Source organism: Petromyzon marinus, chromosome 31 (genome assembly GCF_048934315.1).
Source record: "Petromyzon marinus isolate PM22_M1 ecotype Great Lakes invasive population chromosome 31, UKy_Petmar_22M1.pri1.0, whole genome shotgun sequence".
NCBI classification, from domain to species: Eukaryota; Metazoa; Chordata; class Hyperoartia; order Petromyzontiformes; family Petromyzontidae; genus Petromyzon; species Petromyzon marinus.
Window position 1 is genome coordinate 2,681,669 of NC_133697.1, and position 24,779 is coordinate 2,706,447.

The window sequence follows — 24,779 nt, forward strand, 5'->3', positions numbered from 1 at the left end:
ACGCCCCCTCACCCAACTCACTTCCCCCAAGAACCCCTATCAGTGGACGGAGGCCTGCCAGACGGACCTGGCCTGGCGAGTCGGCCCGACTCCCCACGCCGAGGTCGTCCCCCTTCTTGACGCGGTACACGTACCTTGGGCAGAATTACCCAAGGGAGAGGCCGATCAGCTACGCGGGTTACTGCAGGGGTACGCCGACGTGTTCAGCGAACACCATTCAGACGTGCGTCGCACAGATCTCGTTAAGCACCAAATCGACACCGGAGCCGCCCGACCCATAAAGCTTCCCGCGTACCGCGTGGGCGCACCCGAACGCGCCCAAATCAAAGAGGCGGTCAGGGACATGCTCCGCGATAACATAATTCAGCCCTCGGCGAGCCCCTGGTCTGCCCCGGTGGTACTAGTAACGAAAAAGGACGGGTCAACCCGGTTTTGCGTTGATTACCGCAAACTAAACGCAGTCACCCTCGGCGACGCCTTTCCCATACCGCGTATCGACGACACCTTTGATAGCCTTGCCGGAGCGCGGTATTTTTCCACCCTCGATCTCGCGTCCGGGTACTGGCAGGTGGAGATGACGGAGGAGGATCGGCCAAAAACCGCATTCACCATCCCAATGGGACTATTCGAGTTTCGAGTTCTCCCGTTCGGGCTCAACAACGCGCCCGCGACGTTCCAGCGGCTGATGGAGTTGGTGATGCGGGGCTTGCAGTGGGAGCAAAGCCTGATTTACCTGGATGATGTAATCGTGTTCAGTAGATCTCTGTCTGAGCACTGGTCCAGGTTACGGGAGGTGTTCCAGCGACTGCGAGCGGCTCATCTCAAGCTCAAGCCGCGTAAGTGTTACATCGCACAGCGCGAGGTGGGGTACCTCGGACATCGCGTCAGCGAGGCGGGGGTGCGCACCGATCCAGACAAGGTACGCGCCGTAGTGGATTGGCCACAGCCAAGAAACCTTACGGAGATAAGATCATTTTTGGGGCTCGACACCTATTATCTTCGATTTGTAAAGGGATTCAGCGAGATTGCACGCCCCCTCACCCAACTCACTTCCCACAAGAACCCCTATCAGTGGACGGAGGCCTGCCAGACAGCCTTCACCACCCTCAAAGACCACCACACACACACCCCCACACTGGCTTTCCCCGATTTTACCACCGACTTTATTTTGGACACCGACGCCTGCAGCAACGGGCTGACTGCGGTGTTGTCGCAGGTGCAGGAAGGGGTGGAACGGGTGATTGCGTACGCCAGCCGGACCCTGAGCGGGGCCGAGCTGAACTACTGTGTGACCCGTCAGGATTTGTACGCTGTGATCTTCGCGTGTAAACAGTTTCGGCCGTATTTGTATGGCAGGAAATGTCGGGTGCGCACGGACCATTATGCTCTGCAGTTCCTCCTCACCTTCAAGGAACTGCGGGGGCAGATGGCCCGATGGCCGGCGCAGCTGCAGGAGTACAACCTGCAGATCGAGTACCGGGCAGGGCGGACGCATGCAAACGCGGACGCATTATCACGGCGACCCGCGGTGTGTGCCGAGACGAGGGCGGAGGAGGCCTGCCCGTGCTTCACGGGGGGACGTTGCCTACAGGCAACGGACCCCCGGGAACCCGCTGAACCTAACCCCCCCCCAGCGAGAGAGGGTGCGGTATGCGCTACAGAGACCCCCACAGGTGGAGGCGTGGACCCAGTCGACCGCCCGGCGAGTGCAGGGCCCACGACTCGGGACCCAGCGGACCACCCCGCCCCGATCGGACGGATCCAGGAGGACGTCGGCTGCGCCTTCCCGGGCCTGAACGACGAGCAGCTGAGGCAGACCCAGCAGCGGGATCCGGATCTGGCGGCGGTGGAAGCGGCCCTGTGGGAGGGGAAAAGCACCCTACCAGGGCCCTGGAGCGGTTTGTATGCCCGGTTGTGTGTGCAGAAAGCGGTGGTATGGGAGTTAACCGAGGCCGGCCAGCCGGGGTGCATCTGTGTTCCCGCCCAGGTGCGACCCCAGCTGCTACAGCTGGTACACGACCACCCGCTCGGGGGCCATGACGGGGAACGGCGCACTCGGGAGACTCTGCATCGCCAGTATCTCTGGCCCAAATTGACGCAAAATGTGGCCGCCTGGGTACAGGGCTGCCGCGCTTGTCAGTAGTGCGGACCGAAACCGGCACGATACCAGGTACCCCTAAGGCCGTTCTGCGTCAGTCGGACGAACCAGCTGGTCGGCATCGATCTCCAGGGGCCGTTCCCACGATCCCACCGGGGCAACCGCTATATCCTCGTAGCGGTGGAATACTTCACCCGCTACCCCGTGGCTGTGGCCATCCCCGATAAAACGGCCCTGGTAGTGGCCCGGGCGTTCGTGGAGCACTATGTACTTAAGCACGGGATCCCGGAGCGAGTCCTTACCGACCAGGGTAGCGAGTTCGAGGCCGAGTTGTTTCAGGCGCTGTGCCGGGAGTTCGGAATCCAGAAAAACCGAACCACGGCGTACCACCCCCAGGCGAACGGTATGGTTGAGCGTATGAATCAGACTCTGGACAGAATGCTCAAGCGTATGGCGGCCACAAACCAACGGGATTGGGACGAACACCTCCCCTACGCCCTGTTCGCCTACGCCACCACGGTGCACACATCGACGGGACAAACCCCGTTCCGAATGATGTTTGGTCGTGAGTCTCGTCTACCCGCAGACTTGCTGTTCGGCATTCCTCCACCCCAAACGGAGGAAGGGAGTCACCCCGTGGAGCATCTGATGGAGATGTGATGCCGCCGCCACGGAGCCAATCGGCGGGTGGCCCTCCTGCGATCTCGCCGCCCCGAGCGGCGAGGCCGACATTGCTCCACCCCACCACCTCCCCAACCCCCCCACCGGAACACACAGGCACGCACGCCCCCCACCATTAGAGCGTGTGCGGAGACACCCTGGCCGACAGGTTTTCACCCAGAAGCCCTCGTAAAGGGATAATCTTCACGGTTTCCTGCGTCCAGGGAATTGGACGGTCTCCTCCGACGCTAACACACACCGTAGCGCTGTGACTTGAGTAGAAATGACATGTTCACGGCGGGGCAGCCCCGCCACCGCGGTTAGTACGCACCTCACGCACACGGGTCGGCAGGGCAGGTAGGGGGGAGGGCAGAGCCACGAGCGGCGGGAAAGCAGGGTCGCCCTCTGGCTGGATGGCCGCTGAGCAGGTAAATTTAGATGCGGACGTCGCTGAAAGCAACGGCCCGGGGGATGCTGGGATACAGATGGGCCTACCGATTGGCGGGTGATCCCAGCGAGCTGATTGGCCCGCGAGTCGGCACCAGGTAGCCCCTTTGATGTAGAAAGAATAAAGCGGGTCAGGGCGAAGGGAAAAAGTGCTCTGGCTGCTCGAGTCAACCCCAGGCCCGTCAACTCCCGAGTCCAGCCGCGCGAACGTCCGTGGGACGTATCGACGCGCCGCGAGGACCAGCCGGCAGTGACAACAAACCGTGAGTAAGGGAGGGAGAGAAAGAGGGAGTTGGGACTTAGCTTTAAAAGAAAACCGGAGAGGGTAAAGGGGAGAAGGACAGGTAGAGTATAGTGCCGACTATCGAGAGATAAGATTGGTCCTGCCCCGCCGATCCCGACTGATTCGGTTAAATAAGGGCTCGCCGACCCAGTGGAATAAATTGTCGGCGATTACATAACGGACTGGTGTGGTTTTTGCGAGGGTGTGGAAAGAGAGTGGAAGCGTGGGTGCGCTCGCTGTTCGCGGTGGTCGCCGCGTGTGTGGAGTGGCGCCGCGGGGGGTGTGTGCACTACAAACCGTCGGCTACGGACTCCCACGTTGCGAGCGGATACCCATCTCGCACACATGCCCATCGCATAGCCCTTTAAACCCGTTTAACTCAATCCCCCCAATCGCCGGAGTGGGTACGAACGACGTCGCTTACCCTCTGACCTCTAACCCCCTGTTACCCGCGTGTGATTGGTGCGTGGGACTGCGCGGGCGGGGAGCGTCGCGTTCGGGTGCCGGCGAAGCGCTAGCGGGCCCCAGGGCGGTCGAGGGCGATGCCTCACCGGCAGGAAACCCGGACTCGGGGGGGGACAGCACAAGGGGGGGAACAGGAGCGCGGCGACCTTTCCCCGCCCGGTGAGGAGTGCAGCGGCGGCAGCTCCCACACTAGTGGAGAGTCTGGGAGCGTCGGTACTTCGCGGACAGGGTCGCAGGCAGGAGAGATCCCGGGGGCCGGCGACCCTAACATATTGGCGTCAGAAGCAGTACGAACCCCCGCATTACCCGATGCGAAAATAAGGCATATATTCACTGGCTGGGGTACACCTTCGTGGAAAGCATTTGCCCGCAACGTCCTAGAGGCTAAGGAAATTAATGGGTGGACGGACGCGCAGACGCTATGTCAACTTAATATGAATCTGGATGGGCGGGCAGGCGATTTTGTGGAAGCCCTACCCGCAAGCGCGCAGACACAGCTAGAGGAGCTGATGCGCCGACTTCATCTGCGTTTCGGTACGCGCGATGAGGAGGAGGCAAAAGCGGCCTTAGAGGCACGCCGTCGACAACCCGGCGAGGACCTGCGCGATTATGCCGAGGATGTGCGTGAGCTAACAAAGATCGCACGCCCGGGGTACACCACGGAAGCGATTGAGGAGCTGGCCGCAGAGAAAATCCAGCGATACTTACCGAGCACGGCGTGGTGGCAGCCAGACGTGAACTGTACGCGCCTCCCCTTTGATGCCCTTGTCGAGCGCGCGCGCAAATGTGAAATAATTTCTAGCGAATGCTCACAGCTCCGAGGACTGGGACGGGAGCGCACCATCACAAGTCTGTCCACCGAGGAGGAAGAGGAGGAACAGGAGCTCGCCAGGACAGTAGGGGGTCAGGAAAGGGAGCCTCCGGTATCCGGCGAGACCACCCCAGGATGGGTAGCGGGGATACAGGCGGGCATCGGGGGGATCGACAACAAAGTAACCCAAGTGGACAACAAGGTAACCCAAGTACGGGCACATATGTCTACGCTGCAGACTACGGTAGAGACGGTTCAGACCGAGTTGGGAGGGCTGGCCGGGAGGGTAGCCCGACTAGAGGCGGAGTCTGGGCAGCGGCGTACGGGAGGGGAAAGAGGGAGCATGCGGGGAGTCTCCTACGGGGCCGCCGCCCTTCCCCGAGCATGCTACCTGTGCGACCAGCGAGGGCACCTGGTAAGGGACTGTCCCCAGATCGCCCGCGCTAGAAAGGTGCCGGGGTTAAACGCCAACGCCCCCTAGAGGGTGGACCACCTAGGGGTGCAATCAACGAGGTCCCGAAACAAAACGACGATAATAATAATGGTAAGCAAGTGACACCCACACAGGTCCCGGCCACAACACCCAAGGACGCGGTGAGGATGGGCGACTGGCTACGGGAGTGGGTGGCAGGAATCACGGGGGCCACGTCACTGGTGGAAGGACAGGTGAACGGGCAACGCACCCGGATCCTACTGGACACGGGGGCCGAAGCCTCACTCGTGAGCGACGTGCACTGCAGCGTGCTCGGGGTTGACGTGAGCCGCCTGCAGGCCCCGGATTGCGCGCTGCACACAGCGAGCGGAGCCGGGATGGGGTTGCTGGGAAGGATCTCCCTCGAGGTCCGTCTCGGAAACCAGGTGTGCACTCAGGAATTCTACGTCTCGAGTGTGTTGTGCCACAAGTGTATTGCAGGTACGGAACTCCTGGAAAAGCTGGGGTTCAACGTGCAGCCCCGCCAGCGATGCACCACCATGGAGGGCAGCAGGGAGCGGATCCCGTTCCTAGGACCCGAGCCGAATCGCCCTCGCTTCGCACCCGTGGCCGCTACGCTGGTATCGGCCGTCACCATCGGGCCACTCGCCGAGATGCTGGTGCCAGTGGCAACCCCCTCCGCCGACCCCACACACCGACCCTCGGGTGAGGTAATGCTAACTCCTCACCCAGAGTTGGCAGCGCGGTACGGAGTCGTAGGGTCAGCCACGCTGGTAAACGCAGATGGGGGCCGACTGTTCATGCGGGTGTTTAACCCACACAGTACCCCGGCGAAGCTACGACGACGCACCGCAGTAGCCATCATAAACCCCCTGCATACGCACCACTCTAACGACTCGGTGTTTGCACTCTGGGCAGAAGACCCTGGCCACTCTGGGGACAACCAGAATCTGGCCTGGCGGGTCGGCCCAACCCCCCGGGCCGAGATCGCTCCCCTACATGATGCGTTACATGTGCCTTGGGCAGATTTACCTAGGGGGGAGGCCGATCAGCTGTGCGGGTTGTTACGGGAGTTCGCCGACGTGTTCAGTGAGCACGATTCAGATGTAGGCCGAACAGACCTTGTTAAGCACCAAATTGACACAGGTGCAGCCCGACCGATCAAACTCCCCGCAAACCGGGTGGGCGCGCCCGAATGGGCCCAGATCAAGGAGGCAGTCGCGGACATGCTACGCGATAACATAATTCAGCCCTCGACGAGCCCCTGGTCTGCCCCAGTGGTACTGGTGACGAAAAAAGACGGGTCGACCCGATTCTGCGTTGATTACCGAAAATTGAAGGCCGTCACCCTCGGCGACGCCTTCCCCATACCGCGCATCGACGACACCTTTGACAGCCTCGCAGGAGCACGGTATTTTTCCACCCTCGATCTGGCGTACGGGTACTGGCAGGTGGAGATGGCGGAGGAGGATCGGCCAAAAACCGCGTTCACCACCCCGATGGGGCTGATCGAGTTTCGAGTGCTGCCGTTCGGACTCACTAACGCGCCCGCGACGTTCCAGCGGTTGATGGAGTTGGTAATGCGGGGCTTACAGTGGGGACAGTGCCTGATTTACCTGGACGACGTGATAGTGTTCAGCAGATCTCTGTCCGAGCACTGGTCCAGGTTGCGAGAGGTGTTCCAGCGACTACGAGCCGCCCATCTCAAGCTCAAGCCGCGTAAGTGCTACATTGCGCAGCGAGAGGTAGGGTACCTCGGACACCGAGTCAGCGAGGCGGGGGTGCGCACCGATCCGGAAAAGGTGTGCACCGTAGTGGATTGGCCACAGCCAAGAAACCTGACGGAGATAAGATCATTTTTGGGGCTCGCCACCTATTATCGTCGATTTGTAAAGGGATTCAGCGACATTGCACGCCCCCTCACACAACTCACTTCCCCCAAGAACCCCTATCAGTGGACGGAGGCCTGCCAGACGGCCTTCACCACCCTCAAAGACCACCTCACACACACCCCCACACTGGCTTTCCCCGATTTTACCACCGACTTTATTTTGGACACCGACGCCTGCAGCAGCGGGCTGGGTGCGGTGTTGTCGCAGGTGCAGGAAGGGGTGGAAACGGGTGATTGCGTACGCCAGCCGGACCCTGAGCGGGGCCGAGCTGAACTACTGTGTGACCCGTCAGGAATTGTACTCTGTGATCTTCGCGTGTAAACAGTTTCGCCCGTATTTGTACGGCAGGAAATGTCGGGTGCGCACGGACCATTATGCTCTGCAGTTCCTCCTCACCTTCAAGGAACCGCGGGGGCAGATGGCCCGATGGCTGGCGCAGCTGCAGGAGTACAACCTGCAGATCGAGTACCGGGCGGGGCGGACGCATGCAAACGCGGACGCATTATCACGGCGACCCGCGGTGTGTGCAGAGACGAGGGCGGAGGAGGCCTGCCCGTGCTTCATGGGGGGACGTTGCTGACAGGCAACGGACCCCCGGGAACCCGCTGAACCTAACCCCCCCCCCCCCCCCCGGCGAGAGAGAGTGCGGTATGCACCACAGAGACCCCCACAGGTGGAGGTGCGGACCCAGTCGACCGCCCGGTGAGCGCAGGGCCCACGACTCGGGACCCAGTGGACCACCCCGCCCCGATAGGACGAATCCAGGAGGACGTCGGCTGCGCCTTCCCGGGCCTGAATGATGAGCAGCTGAGGCAGACCCAGCAGCGGGATCCGGATCTGGCGGCGGTGGAAGCGGCCCTGCGGGAGGGGAAAAGCACCCTACCAGGGCCCTGGAGCGGTTTGTATGCCCGGTTGTGTGTGCAGAACGGTGTGGTACGGGAGTTAACCGAGGCCGGCCAGACGTGGTGCATCTGTGTTCCCGCCCAGGTGCGACCCCAGCTGCTACGGCTGGTACACGACCACCAGCTCGGGGGCGATGACGGGGAACGGCGCACTCGGGAGACTCTGCGTCGCCAGTATCTCTGGCCCAAATTGACGCAAGATGTGGCCGCCTGGGTACAGGGCTGCCGCGCTTGTCAGCAGTGCGGACCGAAACCGGCACGATACCAGGTACCCCTAAGGCCGTTCCGCGTCAGTCGGACGAACCAGCTGGTCGGCATCGATCTCCAGGGGCCGTTCCCACGATCCCACCGGGGCAACCGCTATATCCTCGTAGCGGTGGAATACTTCACCCGCTACCCCGTGGCGGTGGCCATCCCCGATAAAACGGCCCTGGTAGTGGCCCGGGCGTTCGTGGAGCACTATGTACTTAAGCACGGGATCCCGGAGCGAGTCCTTACCGACCAGGGTAGCGAGTTCGAGGCCGAGTTGTTTCAGGCGCTGTGCCGGGAGTTCGGAATCCAGAAAGACCGAACCACGGCGTACCACACCCAGGCGAACGGTATAGTTGAGCGTATGAATCAGACTCTGGCCGGAAAGCTCAAGCGTATGGCGGCTGCAAACCAAAGGGATTGGGATGAACACCTCCACTACGCCCTGTTCGCCTAGGCCACCACGGTGCACACATCGACGGGACAAACCCCTTTCCTAATGATGTTTGGTCGTGAGTCTCGTCTACCCGCAGACTTGCTGTTCGGCATTCCTCCACCCCAAACGGAGGAAGGGAGTCGCCCCGTGGAGCATCTGATGGAGACCCTACGAGGGGTCCGGGACCAGGCCTACCCGCAAGGGGAGGCCGCGCATCGGCGACAGGAGCAGAGCACCCGACCCCGCGTGGAGCCCCCCCTCTTCTTGACAGGCACAAAGGTGTGGCTACACACCCCTCGCGTCGGGGCCGGACAGGTGGGGAAGCTGACCACCTACTGGCGGGGACCCTGGACCGTGGTACGGCAGATCTCTCCCTGGACGGTCTTAATCCAGGGTGGAGAGAGGGGCCGAGAAACGGTGGTTAACGTCCGCCGCTTAAAACCATGGAGGGCAGCCCCGGCGGGGTAGATCCTCGCCGCCCGAGTACCGCGAAATCCCGGTGTCCCTGCGCCACCCGTGCTCGGGGGCCTCGCGCACTACATGGGCCCCTCCGGGCCCGCAGCCCCGAGGCGTCCCGGCCCCGCCAGAGGACGGCGGGGACGCCGCCCCTTAAACCCCGCTGCCGCGGAGTTTGTTCCCCAGCCCCCAGGTGCCGAGGGACAGGAGGAGCCACTGGAGTGGAGAAGGAGACCGCAGCAGGAAACCCCGAGGACGGAACCACCTCCCCCGAGGCCTGCCACGAGATCTGGGCGGATCCCCCGGACCCCACAGCGATACCTCGTGGGCGCGGCCCAGGCGAGGTGCTCCATTCAACCCGGGACGGGGACTGGCACCACGGGGGGCTATGTGATGCCGCCGCCACGGAGCCGATCGGCGGGTGGCCCACCTGCGATCTCGCCGCCCCGAGCAGCGAGGCCGACATTGCTCCACCCCACCACCTCCCCACCCCCCCCCCACCGGAACACACACGCACGCACTCCCCCCACCATTAGAGCGCGTGGGGAGACACCCTGGCCGACAGGTTTTCACCCAGAAGCCCTCGTAAAGGGATAATCTTCACGGTTTCCTGCGGCCAGGGAATTGGACGGTCTCCTTCGACGCTAACACACACCGTGGCGCCGTGACTTAAGTAGAAATTACATGTTCACGGCGGGGCAGCCCCGCCACCGCGGTTAGTACGCACCTCACGCACACGGGTCGGCAGGGCAGGTAGGGGGGAGGGCAGAGCCACGAGCGGCGGGAAAGCAGGGTCGCCCTCTGGCTGGATGGCCGCTGAGCAGGTAAATTTAGATGCGGACGTCGCTGAAAGCAACGGCCCGGGGGATGCTGGGATACAGATGGGCCTACCGATTGGCGGGTGATCCCAGCGAGCTGATTGGCCCGCGAGTCGGCACCAGGTAGCCCCTTTGATGTAGAAAGAATAAAGCGGGTCAGGGCGAAGGGAAAAAGTTATCTGGCTTCTCGAGTCAAGCACAGGCACGTCAACTCCCGAGTCCAGCCGCGCGAACGTCCGTGGGACGTATCGGCGCGCCGCGAGGACCAGCCAGCAGTGACGACGAACCGTGAGTAAGGGAGGGAGAGAAAGAGAGAGTTGGGACTTAGCTTAAGAAGAAAACCGGAGAGGGTAAAGGGGAGAAGGACAGGTAGAGTGTAGTGCCGACTATCGAGAGATAGATTGGTCCTGCCCCGCTGACCCCAACTGACTCGGTTAAATAAGGGCTCGCCGACCCGGTGGAATAAATCGTCGGCGATTACATAACGGACTGATGTGGTTTTTGCGAGGGTGTGGAAAGAGAGTGGAAGCGTGGGTGCGCTTGCCGTTCGCGGTGGTCGCCGCGTGTGTGGAGCGGCGCCGCGTGGGGTGTGTGCGCTACAAACCGTCGGCTGCGGACTCCCACGTTGCGAGCGGATACCCATCTCGCACGCATGTCCATCGCATAGCCCTTTAAACCCGTTTAATCCAATCCCCCCAATCGCCGGAGTGGGTACGAACGACGTCGCTTACCCTCTGACCTCTAACCCCCTGTTACCCGCGTGTGATTGGTGCGTGGGACTGCGCGGGCGGGGAGCGTCGCGTTCGGGTGCCGGCGAAGCGCTAGCGGGTCCCAGAGCGGTCGAGGGTGATGCCTCACCGGCAGGAAACCCGGACTCGGGGGGAGGGGCAGCACAGGGGGGGGAACAGGAGCGCGGCGACCTTTCCCCGCCCGGTGAGGAGTGCAGCGGCGGCAGCTCCCACACTAGTGGAGAGTCTGGGGGCGTCGGTACTTCGCCGACAGGGTCGCAGGCAGGAGAGATCCAGGGAACCGACGACCCTAACACAGCTCGCCGTGCGCAACGACGAGGAGCTGAACAAGCTCATGGGCGGCGTGACCATCGCCCAGGGCGGTGTGTTGCCAAACATCCAGGCCGTGCTGCTGCCCAAGAAGACCTCTCAGGCAAAGAAGTGAACGCGCCGCCGCCTCTACCTCCACAACAACCGCTCTTTTCAGAGCCACCCACTTGCTTGCAAAGAGCTCGTTCAGTCGTACACAGGGGTTGTGTTATTAGTAAGGACACCGTCGTCTCGTGGCCCTCGTCCCAAATGACTCGCAATTAAACGAATGCTCTGCTCATTATAGATACCCCTTTTCTCTAATTTGGGAACGGTGTTTGAGCAGCATTCCAACATTGCATCAATCATAAAACATGTTTTAGAATTAATTGAGGGCGTTAGTATTTTAAGAAAGTATTGTCTTTTTCAGAAAAAAAACGTTATTTTTGAGCGGTCAGATTACATAGGCTATTTGACGCCATCACCTTACTGTACACGCGCCCGAATTGACCGAAGTTTTTTTTCGGAAATGAGCGATGGAGGGCTTAAAAGGGACTGCGCTAAAAAAGTGAATCCGATCGGACGATGCGCGATTCCCTCCACCCTAACGGCTCTTTTCAGAGCCACCCACTTAGTTCAAAAAGTGAACCAGATGTTGCTGCGCTTCAATTAGTTAATCGTTAACACCTGACAGTGTATTACATTGAAGCTGAATGCGTGCCATATTCTGTAAGTCAAACCCATTTACGGCGTGGCGATGGTTGCTCGCCGTGCCTCGGCCCTGATCAAGGAGCTCGACGGTTGGTGCAGTCGTGAGGATGTGTAGATTGGATAAGTTACGTACATTCGCCAAATTAACTTGACGACATTTAACCACTCGATGTGTTTTAAGCATTGATGTGATGGGAGTAATCGAGCCCGAAAGCAGGCATCATAAACACAGGCGAGGCAGGTGGCAGCTCCCTCACTCGAACTGAGTGCAGAGTAATCTCAGCGACGTCCGCATTCTCGCTGCCGATTCTAATCTAAATCCAGATTCAAAATCGATGCATTCTTGACGAAACTCCAATTTTGATTATGTTGCACGTCTTCATTCCGTCATCATGTTACTGGTGCCAAATATGGTATTTAGTCTAAAAATGTATTGATTCCAGACAGCTTTACTCAATTTGCCTCCTTTCGCTCGTTCCGCCTTTTCACTATTTTTTTGTTTTGTAAAAATTGCAGTGCACCATCTAAACTTCTCAATTAAAAATAATTTACATTCGTAATTATCGCATTGTTTTTGCAATTTCTTTCTTATCTTCATCATTAGACCTCCTTTGCCAGTACCAAAATGTTTTATATATTATCATAGTATGTTTTTTGTTTGCATTTCGACTGCAGGTTAATGCATACATGAATCCTTGTAATAAGGTTTCAGTTTTGTTGCAATAAAAAAGGGGAAAAAACCCTATTATTAAATGACTTTCTTACTTTGGGACTAGTTGTTGACATTCACTCAACTATTGTTTTGGAAGCCGATTAGCTGCACACGATTTAAAAGTCAGTTCATCTTGTTCTACTTGTAAACAAGACCTTATTCACTCCACGTGCAATCTTGCAACAGATCGCGTCCCTCTCGCGTTCGCTGCGTGTGTGCCGAAATCATTACAGAGTGCTTCGAAGAAGGGTCATTGCCCGAAACGTCTCATACATTTTAAGGAAGTGTTATTGACGACGGTGGATGGTTTACTTCGTCACAGAGTTAAAGGTCAGAGCTTAAAGGCGGAGCCATCGCGGAGGGCAGAGGTGGTCTTTGACGTCACAACGCTCCGGGTATAAATGCGGCTGCTGCAGGATGGGCGCGCCATTTCTCGCGAGCTTTGTCAGCAGTAGCAGAGTTAGTCGCCATGTCTGGACGCGGGAAAGGCGGTAAGGGGCTCGGTAAGGGAGGCGCAAAACGCCATCGTAAGGTGCTGCGCGACAACATCCAGGGAATCACCAAGCCCGCCATCCGGCGCCTCGCTCGCCGCGGCGGTGAGAAGCGCATCTCGGGCCTCATCTACGAAGAGACCCGCGGCGTCCTGAAGGTCTTCCTTGAGAACATCATCCGTGACGCCGTCACCTACACGGAGCACGCCAAGCGCAAGACCGTCACCGCCATGGACGTGGTCTACACCCTCAAGCGCCAGGGTCACACTCTCTACGGCTTCGGAGGCTGAGTGCCCATCTCTCGCACACTAAACCAACCCAAAGGCTCTTTTTCAGAGCCACCCACCTCTTCTAAACTGCTTGCGCGCCAGTGTTACCAAACCGTTCACGAAAGAAACACTTTATTAATGGGTTGTTGCGCGCCAATTCCTCGTGAGCGTGGACCGGGCTCTTCTCGTGGACGCGCGGTGGCTCTAAGTGCCGTCTGCTGCCGCTCTGCTCGGTTACGATGTTTTCTTGTTCATGTGTTTTGCGTGTTGTGGTTGCACCCGATTCAAGAGCCGAATGGCTCACAGGGCTTTACTAAATAAATTAAACTGAGAACTGAGGTTCACGCAGAGATCCTTTGCTGGTTGAGTTAGCTAATCTTCATCTGCTTCCAAATGAATGAAGAAATCACAATATTCAAGATACGTCACATTTAACAAGGCGCAATTCTTGAACGCGTTAATACAGTACACATTTCTGGTATTTTTGCGTGAATTATTTTCAGCTACAGCCGATTCCGATATTACGTAGAGCATTTGGCGCCACAATCTTACAGCACACTCGTCCTAATTGACGGAGCGCGCCAGAATGCTAATATCCACCCGTAAAATACAGCACAACAGCGAAGTTATTTTTCTACACCGAGTGCTTGTATTTTTTCCAAATTGCGTTCAGCAAACGCCCGTGCTCTATTAGACGAGTTGTGAAACAAAAAAAAGAAGCAATAAAAAAGCCACGCAAAAAAAACACTATACTGTATTGGGTTTTCTAGTCATCCTTTTTAAAACAAAAGCAATGCCATGGCTTCCATTCACTAATATACATGTTTGGACATTACGTTGTGTTATATTCACAAGTCTTTTTTGCAGTAAAAAAAATAACGATATTAAAGTGAACATCGCTTCCGCGTTTCTCATTGGATGCTGATGGAAAGGGATGGTACTGAAAGAGCCACTCCGCAGCGCCGCGCACTACGATCCTCTGATTTGCATCTCGCCTACTATAAAAGGAGATCAACGCACGCCCTACAAGCACACTTGTTCTCGTCCTTTCTGACGTGCTACAGCTGTACGCGTCGACATGCCCGATCCTCCCGCATCAAAGAGCGCTGGGCCGGCAAAGGTTCCTGCCCCCAAGAAGGGCTCCAAGAAGGTCGTGACCAAGACTACGCACAAGGATGGCAAGAAGCGACGCCACCGCAGGAAGGAGAGCTACGCAATTTACATCTACAAGGTGATGAAGCAGGTGCACCCCGATACCGGCATCTCGTCCAAGGCCATGAGCATAATGAACTCGTTCGTCAACGACATCTTCGAGCGCATCGCTTCCGAGGCGTCCTGCTTGGCGCACTACAACAAGCGCTCCACCATTACCTCTCGGGAGATCCAGACCGCAGTGCGACTGCTGCTCCCCGGCGAGCTGGCCAAGCATGCCGTGTCGGAGGGCACCAAGGCCGTCACCAAGTACACGAGCTCCAAGTGAAGCCTCAACTCAACCATTAATTACAAATGCTCTTCAGAGCCACCCACATCTCCGAACCTGCTTGTGCCAGTGTTAGCAGGAGCGCAGGACGAAACTTCAAACATAGAGTACTTGTCCAGGGTTTTGACGTTAAGCGCCGATTTATCATCAGCGTAGACCGGGCTGGAGTCACAGCCGGGCGCTCGGTACTCGCGGTGACGCGAGGCGCCGTCTGCTGCTGCCGAATGCAGCAGCGGCCCCGCTCTCAGTTCACGCGGACATCGTTCATTGAGTGAAATGGAGAGATCCAGCGCATTTTTACCTGTACCCACGTGAAAAAAAGCAATCACAATATTTATGCCACATATTCACCATTGATTTCATCTGCAGCCGATCCAGATATAACATTGGATATGTGGCGCCATAACCTTGCAATGCAATATATTTAATTCCTGGGTGTCACGGCAAAGCATAGTGTGAACGCGATATTGGAATAGGCGACAATTTCTCATGGGGCGAATTTATACTTCAGTGATCGTGATTTTGATTTATTACAAGAAGTGAAATACAATCTAGTTTAAATGTATTTTCGGCCACGAACTAACATTTTGCACGTATATATAAAAGTAAGCGCCTAGCATGAATGACTCGTGCAGTATAACTGATGATCATCTCAATGCCAAGATAATAGATATATATATCCCTGTGATCACTTCTTTCCGGCATTTTTGCGTATTATTGTTTCCAATAAAGTGCAGTTTCTTCACTTTATTTAGATTGATGCAGAGCACTGTAAAGTTGTTTTTGGAAAGGTTTTTGCTTGAGAAAAGAAAATCCGTTAAAGACATCAACGGCGCTCAAAGGTACTACTGCATTGTGATGCGGCATTCTGAAATGATACAAACTAGGCACATTTTGTTTATTAAGAAGAGTTCACGACTCGAGATCAGTGCACGCTGCCAACCAACCAGCACGCGCCCCTTCGCACGTCATGACTCCGCTGACCAGTGAGCGCACGCTCTGCGCTACATAAGCCGCCTTCTCCCCGCCTGTGAGAATATTTTTGCTCTCACCAAGCCATGGCTAGCACCAAGCAGACGGCTCGTAAGTCCACGGGCGGCAAGGCTCCACGCAAGCAGCTCGCCACAAAGGCAGCCCAAAAGAGCGCTCCGGCCACGGGCGGCGTCAAGAAGCCTCACCGCTACAGGCCCGGCACCGTCGCTCTGCGCGAGATCCGCCGCTACCAGAAGTCCACCGAGTTGCTCATCCGCAAACTGCCCTTCCAGCGCCTCGTCAGGAAGATCGCGCAGGACTTCAAGACCGACCTGCGCTTCAGAGCTCCGCTGTCATGGCTCTGCAGGAGGCCAGCGAAGCGTACCTTGTTGCGCTCTTCGGGGACACCAACCTGTGCGCCATCCACGCCAAGCGCGTCACCATCAAGCCCAAGGACATTCAGCTCGCCCGCCGCATTCGTGGCGAGCGCACTTGATCGCCCAGCTCGGCCCTCAAAGCACAACACAAAGGCTCTTTTCAGATTCACCATTTTCGCAAGAAAAAGCTAACTTGTGTGTCCTGTGGTGCCGCCGCAGCGGAGCCGCTCCAACGGAACTGCGCGCACTACCGCGGCGCCATCACCTATGCCGCGGATTTCCCGCCCCTCTCCCGGGGCCGGTGCCTTCTCAGACGTCCGCGTTTTGGCCCCTGCACAGTCGTGAGGCCGCTGCAGCAGGGCCACTCTGCCGAGGTCGTGCCCACCGCCGCAAAGCCGCCACCGGGGGATGTCGACGCCGACGCTGCACAGCCTCACCACCCCGCCCCCCCCCCCCCACACGAACGCACACACGCCCCACGTAGAGTCAGGAGGGGAGGTCACCCGGCTGATAGGTTTTTGTCCAGAAGTCCCTAGTGGGATCGAACTTCATGGTTTCCTGCGGCCGGGAAATTGGGCGATCTTCCCCCCTGTTGCTGACATGCACTGCGGCGCCGCGACCTGATATTAAAGTTGCATGGTCGCGGCAAGGGCCATCGAACCACCGCGAGTGGAGCCTCACACATGCACGGGTCAGTGGACTGGTAGCGGGAGAACAGAGAGCGGACGTCGGTGAGATCACTGCGGCGACGTCATCTGAGCTGGGATCCGGACATCGAAAGGGCGGGAGAATCCGAGCCCCTGATTGGATGGGAGGCCAAGGGTCGGAAAGAGCAAAAATCCCTTTGTTGAAGGTAGGATAAAAAGGAGGGGGATTGGGGTAGCAAGGGGGTTCTTCTGGTTCAAGATCATCGCGGTCCGAGGAGCAGGAGAGTCAGCCATCCAAGACGTCCGTGAGACGTACTCCAGCATCGACAGGCTCGTTGCCTCATTCCCTCACAGCGGTCAGTACATCGGGGAGAAGTAAGTACGAGTGAGAGAGGCGTAAGTTCAGCCGTTTTACATCCAGGATAGAGAGCGGGGCGAGTGGTAGGGGAAATCGACTCGTAGACCTCCGAGGGATAGATTAGCGTCCACTGACCATACCATCACAGGTAAATAAAATTCGCTAGTGGGGGGAAAAAACTGTGTTGCGTGGTTTTTTGGGAGTGTGAAGTGGAGGGCAGTGTGCGCTGGGTGTCTACGTGTATGCGCGGCTGTGCACCTCGAGACGAAGCGTGGGGTGTTTACGTGCCCGCACGATTGCCCACCATAGTGCTTAGCGATCGCGTACCTGGGTGGCGGTGCCGCGGTCACGCACCCGCACACGGGTCTGGTCGCGAGATAGCGAGTTAGAGCGTCGAGCGCGCGCGTATTCGCGCGACTGTTTGAGCGGGACCTTTAACTCAGAGCCAAGCGAGCGTCCCCAATCAGCGGCGCGCGCACGGCAGAAACGCCGCCCGCCCGTCCCCCGGCTCCAACCCCTTCGTGTGCGATTGGTCTGTTTACGGGCAGAGGGTAGGGGCGTGTTTGTTATTGTCGGCACACGTGGAGCGCGGGTGGGAGGGAAACACGTGCCGCGCCTGTTTGTTTATGGGCGGTACGGAGATTTACTGGCGAGCGCGCTTACAGCCCCACCCCGCCTTTGCACAGTGTAACGCATCGCAAGCGCGGAGCGTACGAGCCGCTAATTAAACTATGCAAACGCGGTCGACATCCCAGGCAGAGGTACAGGGGGGCGAGACTTTAGGGGTCGTTAGTCTGGACCTGACGGAGCAGCCATGGGGTAGCGGTGTGAGTGGAACGGGGGAGTCGGTGGGCAGCGGCCCCGACAATTCAGTGATGGGGTGGGACGGTAGCCCCCACAGTTTGGCGTCAGAAGCGGTACGAACCCCCGCGTTACCCCACGCGAAAATAAGACATATATTCACCGGCCGGGGTACACCTTCGTGGAAAGCATTTGCCCGCAACGTCCTAGGGGCTAAGGAAATTAATGGGTGGACGGACACACAGGCGTTACGTCAACTTAATATGAATCTGTATGGGTGGGCAGCCGATTTTGTGGAAGCCCTACCCGCTATCGCGTAGACACAGCTAGAGGAGCTGATGCGCCGACTTGATCTGCGTTTCGGTACGTGCGATGAGGAGGCAAAAGCGGCCTTAGAGGCACGCCGTCGCCAACCCGGCGAGGACCTGCGCGATTATGCCGAGGATGTGCGCGAGCTAACAAAGATCGCACACCTGGGGTACACAACGGAAGTGATTGAGGAGCTGGCTGCAGAGAAAATCCAGCGATACTTAACGCGCACGGCGTGGTGGCAGCCAGACATGAACTGTACGCGCCTCCCCTTTAACGCCCTTGTCGAGCGTGCGCGCAAATGTGAAAGAATTTCTAGCGAACGCGCACAGCTCCGAGGACTGGGACGGGAGCGCACCATCGCAAGTCTGCCCACCGAGGAAGAAAAGGAGGAACAGGAGCTCACCAGGACGGTAAGGGATCGGGAAAGGGAGCCTCCCGCATCCCGCGAGACAACCCCGGGATGGGTAGCGGGGATACAGGCGGGCATCGGGGGGATCGACAACAAGGTAACCCAAGTAGGTGAAAGAATAACCCAAGTGGACAACAAGGTAACCCAAGTTCGGGCACATATAACTGCGCTGCAGACTACGGTGGAGACGGTTCAGACCGAGGTGGGAGGGCTGGCCGGGAGGGTAGCCCGACTAGAGGCGGAGTCTGGGCAGCGGCATATGGGAGGGGAAAGAGGGAGCGGACAGGGAGGCTCCTACGGGGCTGCCGCCCTTCCCCGAGCATCTTACCTGTGCGACCAGCAAGGGCATCTGGTGAGGGACTGTCCCCAGATCGCCCGCGCTAGAAAGGCACCAGGGTTAAAACCCCAACGCCCCCTAGAGAATGGACCACCTAGGGGTGCAATCAATGAGGTCCCGAAACAAAACGGCGGTAATAATAATGGTGAGCAAGTGACCTCCACACAGGTTCCAACCACAACACCCAAGGACGCGGTGAGGACGGGCGACTGGCTGCGGGAGCTGGTAGCAGGAATCACGGGGCCCACGTCGTTGGTGGAAGGACAGGTGAACGGGCAGCGCACCCGGATCCTACTGGACACGGGGGCCGTAGCCTCGCTCGTGAGCGCCGCACACTGCAGCGTGCTCGGGGTTGACGTGAGCCGCCTGCAGGCCCCGGATCGCGCGCTGCACACAGCGAGCGGAGCCGGGATGGGGTTGCTGGGAAGGATCTCCCTCGAGGTCCGTCTCGGAAACCAGGTGTGCACCCAGGAATTCTACGTCTCGAGTGTGTTATGCCATGAGTGTATTGCAGGAACGGACCTCCTGGAAAAGCTGGGGCTCAACGTGCAGCCTCGCCAGCGATGCGCCACCGCGGAGGGCAGCGGGGAGCGGATCCCATTCCTGGGACCCGAGCCGAATCGCCCTCGCTTCACACCCGTGGCCGCTACGCTGGTGTCGGCCGTCACCATCGGGCCGCTCGCCGAGATGCTGGTGCCAGTGGCAACCCCCTCCGCCGACCCCACACATCGACCATCGGGCGAGGTAATGCTAACTCCTCACCCGGAGTTGGCAGCGCGGTACGGAGTCGTAGGGTCAGCCACGCTGGTAAACGCAGATGGGGGCCGACTGTTCATGCGGGTGTTTAACCCACACAGTACCCCGGCGATGCAACGACGACGCACCACAGTAGCCACCATACACCCCCTGCACGCGCGCCACTCTAACGACTCGGTGTTTGCACTCTGGACGGAAGACCCTGGCCACTCCGCGGACAACCAGGATCTGGCCTGGCGGGTCGGCCCAACCCCCCGGGCCAAGATCGCTCCCCTGCATGATGCGTTACATGTGCCTTGGGCAGATTTACCTAAGGGGGAGGCCGATCAGCTGCGCGAGTTGTTACGGGAGTCCGCCGACGTGTTCAGTGAGCACGATTCAGATGTAGGCCGAACAGACCTTGTTAAGCACCAAATTGAAACAGGTGCAGCCCGACCGATCAAACTCCCCGCATACCAGGTGGGCGCACCCGAACGGACCCAGATCAAGGAGGCAGTCGCGGACATGCTACACGATAACATAATTCAGCCCTCGACGAGACCCTGGTCTGCCCCAGTGGTACTAGTGACGAAAAAAGACGGGTCGACCCGATTCTGCGTTGATTACCGAAAATTGAACGCCGTCACCCTTGGCGACGCCTTCCCCATACCGCGCATCGACGACACCTTTGACAGCCTCGCAGGAGCACGGTACTTTTCCACCCTCGATCTGGCGTCCGGGTACTGGCAGGTGGAGATGGCAGAGGAGGATCGGCCGAAAACCGCGTTCACCACCCCGATGGGGCTGTTCGAGTTTCGAGTGCTGCCGTTCGGACTCACTAACGCGCCCGCGACGTTCCAGCGGTTGATGGAGTTGGTAATGCGGGGCCTACAGTGGGAACAGTGCCTGATTTACCTGGACGACGTGATAGTGTTCAGCAGATCTCTGTCCGAGCACTGGTCCAGGTTGCGAGAGGTGTTCCAGCGACTACGAGCCGCCCATCTCAAGATGAAGCCGCGTAAGTGCTACATTGCGCAGCAAGAGGTAGGGTACCTCGGACACCGAGTCAGCGAGGCGGGGGTGCGCACCGATCCGGAAAAGGTGCGCACCGTAGTGGAATGGCCACGGCCCATAAATCTAACGGAGATCAGGTAATTCTTGGGACTCGCCACCTATTATTGTCGATTTGTTAAGGGATTCAGCCAGATTGCACGCCCCCTCACCCAACTCACCTCCCCTAAGAACCCCTATCGATGGACGGAGGCCTGCCAAACGGCCTTCACCACCCTCAAAGACCACCTAACCCACACCCCTACCCTCGCTTTCCCCGATTTCACCACGGATTTTATCTTAGACACCGATGCCTGCAGCAGCGGGCTTGGCGCGGTGCTGTCACAGGTGCAGGGGGGGACGGAGCGGGTCATCGCATATGCCAGTCGAACCCTGAGTGGGGCTGAGCTGAATTATTGCGTGACCCGTCAAGAACTGTATGCCGTGGTCTTCGCGTGTAAACAGTTCCGACCGTATTTGTACGGCAGGAAATGTCGGGCACGCACTGACCATTATGCCCTGCAGTTTCTCCTTACATTCAAGGAACCGCGGGGGCAGATGGCCCGGTGGTTGGCGCAGCTGCAGGAGTACAACCTGCTAATAGAGTACCGAGCTGGGCACACGCACGCAAACGCGGACGCCCTGTCGAGGCGGCCCGCGGTGGGCACCGAGACAAGGGCGGAGGAGGCTTGCCCGTGCTTCACGGGGGGCCGTTGCCGGCAGGTGGTGGACCCCCAGGGGCGCACCGAGACTAACCCTCCCCCGGTGAGAGACAGTGCAGTATGTGCCACAGAGACCCCGTTAGGAGGAACCAGGGGCCCGGAGGACCACTCGGCGGACACGGAGCCCTCACCAGGGGGCCCGACGGGTCGCTCAACCCCACCCGATCGGATCCAGGAGGACGTCGGCTGTGCCTTCCCGAGCCTGGACGACGAGCAGCTGAGGCGGATCCAGCTGCGGGATCCAGATCTAGCGGCGGTAGAGGCGGCCCTACGGGAGAAAGAGGACACCCTACCAGGGCCCTGGAGTGGTTTGTATGCCCGATTGTGCGTGCAGAACGGGGTGGTACGGGAGCTAACCGAAGCCGGCCAGCCGGGGTGCATCTGCGTCTCCGCCCAGATGCGACACCATCTGCTGAGATTAGTGCACGACCACCCGCTCGGGGGCCATGATGGAGAACGGCGCACTCGTGAAACCCTGCGCCGCCAGTATCTCTGGCCCAAGTTGGCACAAGACGTGGCCGCCTGGGTGCAGGGCTGCCGCGAGTGTCAGCAATGCGGGCCGAAACCGGCGCGATACCAGGTACCCCTGAGGCCGTTCCGCGTCAGCCGGACGAACCAGTTGGTCGGAAAAGACCTGCAGAGGCAATTCCCGCGATCCCACCTTGGCAACCGATATATTCTTGTAGCGGTGGAATACTTCACACGCTATCCCGTAGCGGTAGCCATCCCTGATAAGACAGCCCTCGTAGTGGCCCGAGCGTTCGTGGAACACTACGTACTGAAGCACGGGATCCCCGAACGGGTCATTACTGACCAGGGTACTGAGTTCGAGGCAGAACTATTCCAGGCACTGTGCCGGGAGTTCGGGATCCAGAAGGACCGAACTATGGCGTATCACCCCCAGGCAAATGGGATGGTAGAGAGAATGAACCAGACCCTAGCGGGGAAGCTTAAACGCATGGCGGCCACGAATCAACGGGACTGGGACGAACACCTCCCTTATGCGCTGTTCGCCTACGCCACCACAGTACACACCTCCACGGGACAGACCCCGTTCCTACTGATGTTTGGTCGCGAGTCTCGCCTGCCTACAGATCTGCTGTTCGGTGTCCCTCCGCCCCATCAGGTGCTCAACGGGTAGCCCCCACAGTCCTTTAAAGTCCGCATGCCTTTTACGGCGACCTTCGTTTGCCAGCCACGGCTATCACGAGTCGTAAGGCTTAAGCGACCAAGTTCATTTTCTATACCCCTCTGCTCATATTTTGCAATATCACAAGTCCGTGTTGTATTTAAGCGTTGTGAAACCATGTCTACATAATGTACAGTGAACGGCTGATTTCAGTGAAATACATGAACTATTAAACGCTGTTTAAAACTCAAGCTGAAAATACGTTCGCATTTTGCAAACTAAGAGACTTGAGTTATTCACGCACATATATTTTTAGGCATTGCCCGAAGAGGGGGTTAAATTAATATATATACCGTATAGGCGCGTGGGATATCAATCATGAGCTCAAGGCTATCACAATGATTTCTTATAACCAATGATGCCACTCAAATCATGATTATAAATAATACATTGATAGTGGCGGAATCAGCTTGCTGCTGAATTTGTTTACGGTTAACTCTATCATGCTTAATACTTGAACCTATTAAGTACGTGTATCGCATTGTTTCATTCCTAAGATGTGTCCGCATAAATATTATATATATGGATATATATATATAATACTGGTAGGAACGAAGTTGTAAACTGAGTGTACCAGCCTGCAATAGATTACTGTGTCCGTCCGTCCGTCCCCTTTCAATAATTTAACGAATTGAAATCTCGTGCTGTTGGGGTGTAAAAATAAAATTGCGCAAAATTCCAATGTTCCTACCAGCCCACCCTGCAGGAACCTGTTTAAAGTCAACATCGAATCCTCGCGTCCCGGCTTTTCATTGGTCTCTCAGGAGAAGGCGGGACCGACCGAGAGGAGCCATTCAGCAGCGACGCGCTCTACGATCCTCTTCTCAGCTATAAAAGTCGCTCAAGGGGGTGTGGATGATCATCACAACTCGTTCTTGCTTAGACCCCAGTGCTTTTAGTATTCTCGGTCCCCTAACCATGTCAGGACGCGGCAAGACCGGTGGCAAATCTCGCGCAAAGGCAAAGTCCCGCTCTTCCCGCGCAGGCCTGCAGTTCCCCTTGGGCCGTGTTCACATGCTGCTCCGCAAGGGCAATTACGCCCAGCGGGTCGGCTCTGGAGCTCCCGTCTACCTGGCAGCCGTGCTCAAGTACCTCTCTGCCGAGATCCTCGAGCTGGCTGGCAATGCCGCCCGCGACAACAAGAAGACGAGGATCATCCCCCGACACTTGCAGCTCGCCGTGCGCAACGACGAGGAGCTGAACAAGCTCGAGGGCGGCGTGACCATCGCCCAGGGCGGTGTGTTGCCAAACATCCAGGCCGTGCTGCTGCCCAAGAAGACCTCTCAGGCAAAGAAGTGAACGCGCCGCCGCCTCTATCACCACAACAACGGCTCTTTTCAGAGCCACCCACTTGCTTGCAAAGAGCTCGTTCAGTCGTACACAGGGGTTGTGTTATTAGTGAGGACACCGTCGTCTCGTGGCCCTCGTCCCAAATAACTCGCAATTAATCGAATGCTCTGCTCATTATAGATACCACCTTTTCTCTAATTTAGGAACGGTGTTTGAGCAGCATTCCAACATTGCATCAATCATAAAACATGGGACGTGTGTTGCTGTGCGTTGGTGCAATAAATAAGTGCTTTAACCATTCTACAACTCCTTCACAATGAATAATTTACTACTGTATTGAGTTATAATGAATGATTCACACGTGACATAAGTAGCGTAGGACTTCGAGGTTTTTTTTTGCATCGTTATGAACACCTTGGTACTTTTCTCCCCTTCAAACAAATGAAGAGGAGTCGTAGAATAGTTGAAACACTGCTTGAATTCACCAACGCACAGCAACACCCGTTCCAAACCAACCCCTAACACGCGTCCCACAGCCCCCTTTAACCTCTCCGGCCCTTGCTCCCAATACACATCCACGTCTGGTACGCCTCTGAACCTGGTGACGTCATTTGCCCTTTAACCCCTGATCCGTCCAGCTTATTCCCACGCGTGTGATTGGTGCGTGTTCCTGAGAGCGGAGATGTCGTGTCTGGGTGGTGCATGTGCGTAAGGGTGGCTCGCAGATCCCTTACACAATAAATTCCATCAACAGATTGCTTGCGTACTCCTTGAAATGATGGGTCGGATCCTCGCTGCACTTCGACTCGTCACACGGACGTTCGACTGGCTGGGAAGTCGACGGGCCCGAGCCTGGCTTGAGTACAATAGGAACTAACTCTATCCCTACCTTCTCTCCTATTTTTTTAAAGTCCTCTACATCAAAGATAA

General features: G+C 57.8%; 4 protein-coding genes and 1 pseudogene across 4 annotated transcripts in view; all 5 read left to right on the forward strand.

The window, feature by feature from the left end:
* LOC142929421 (histone H2A-like) overlaps positions 1-11,140 on the forward strand; it is a 30,200-nt gene extending 19,060 nt beyond the window's left edge. The window contains exon 2 of the mRNA XM_076070842.1: positions 10,976-11,140. Coding sequence (XP_075926957.1) covers positions 10,976-11,123 — 148 coding nt within the window. The 3' untranslated portion in view covers positions 11,124-11,140. The remainder of the gene's footprint in view (positions 1-10,975) is intronic.
* Positions 11,141-12,860: 1,720 nt separating this feature from the next.
* Positions 12,861-13,981, forward strand: LOC142929422 (histone H4-like). Its single transcript, XM_076070843.1, has one exon. It carries the CDS (start codon positions 12,880-12,882, stop codon positions 13,189-13,191), a length of 312 nt encoding a protein of 103 aa, XP_075926958.1. The 5' UTR covers positions 12,861-12,879; the 3' UTR covers positions 13,192-13,981.
* Positions 13,982-14,234: 253 nt separating this feature from the next.
* LOC142929423 (histone H2B 1.1-like) lies at positions 14,235-15,281 on the forward strand. Its single transcript, XM_076070844.1, has one exon. It carries the CDS (start codon positions 14,249-14,251, stop codon positions 14,648-14,650), a length of 402 nt encoding a protein of 133 aa, XP_075926959.1. The 5' UTR covers positions 14,235-14,248; the 3' UTR covers positions 14,651-15,281.
* Positions 15,282-15,630: 349 nt separating this feature from the next.
* Positions 15,631-16,450, forward strand: LOC142929424 (histone H3-like; annotated as a pseudogene).
* A 7,000-nt stretch (positions 16,451-23,450) lies between these two features.
* LOC142929425 (histone H2A-like) lies at positions 23,451-23,873 on the forward strand. Its single transcript, XM_076070845.1, has one exon. It carries the CDS (start codon positions 23,478-23,480, stop codon positions 23,856-23,858), a length of 381 nt encoding a protein of 126 aa, XP_075926960.1. The 5' UTR covers positions 23,451-23,477; the 3' UTR covers positions 23,859-23,873.
* The last annotated feature ends 906 nt before the right edge of the window (positions 23,874-24,779 follow it).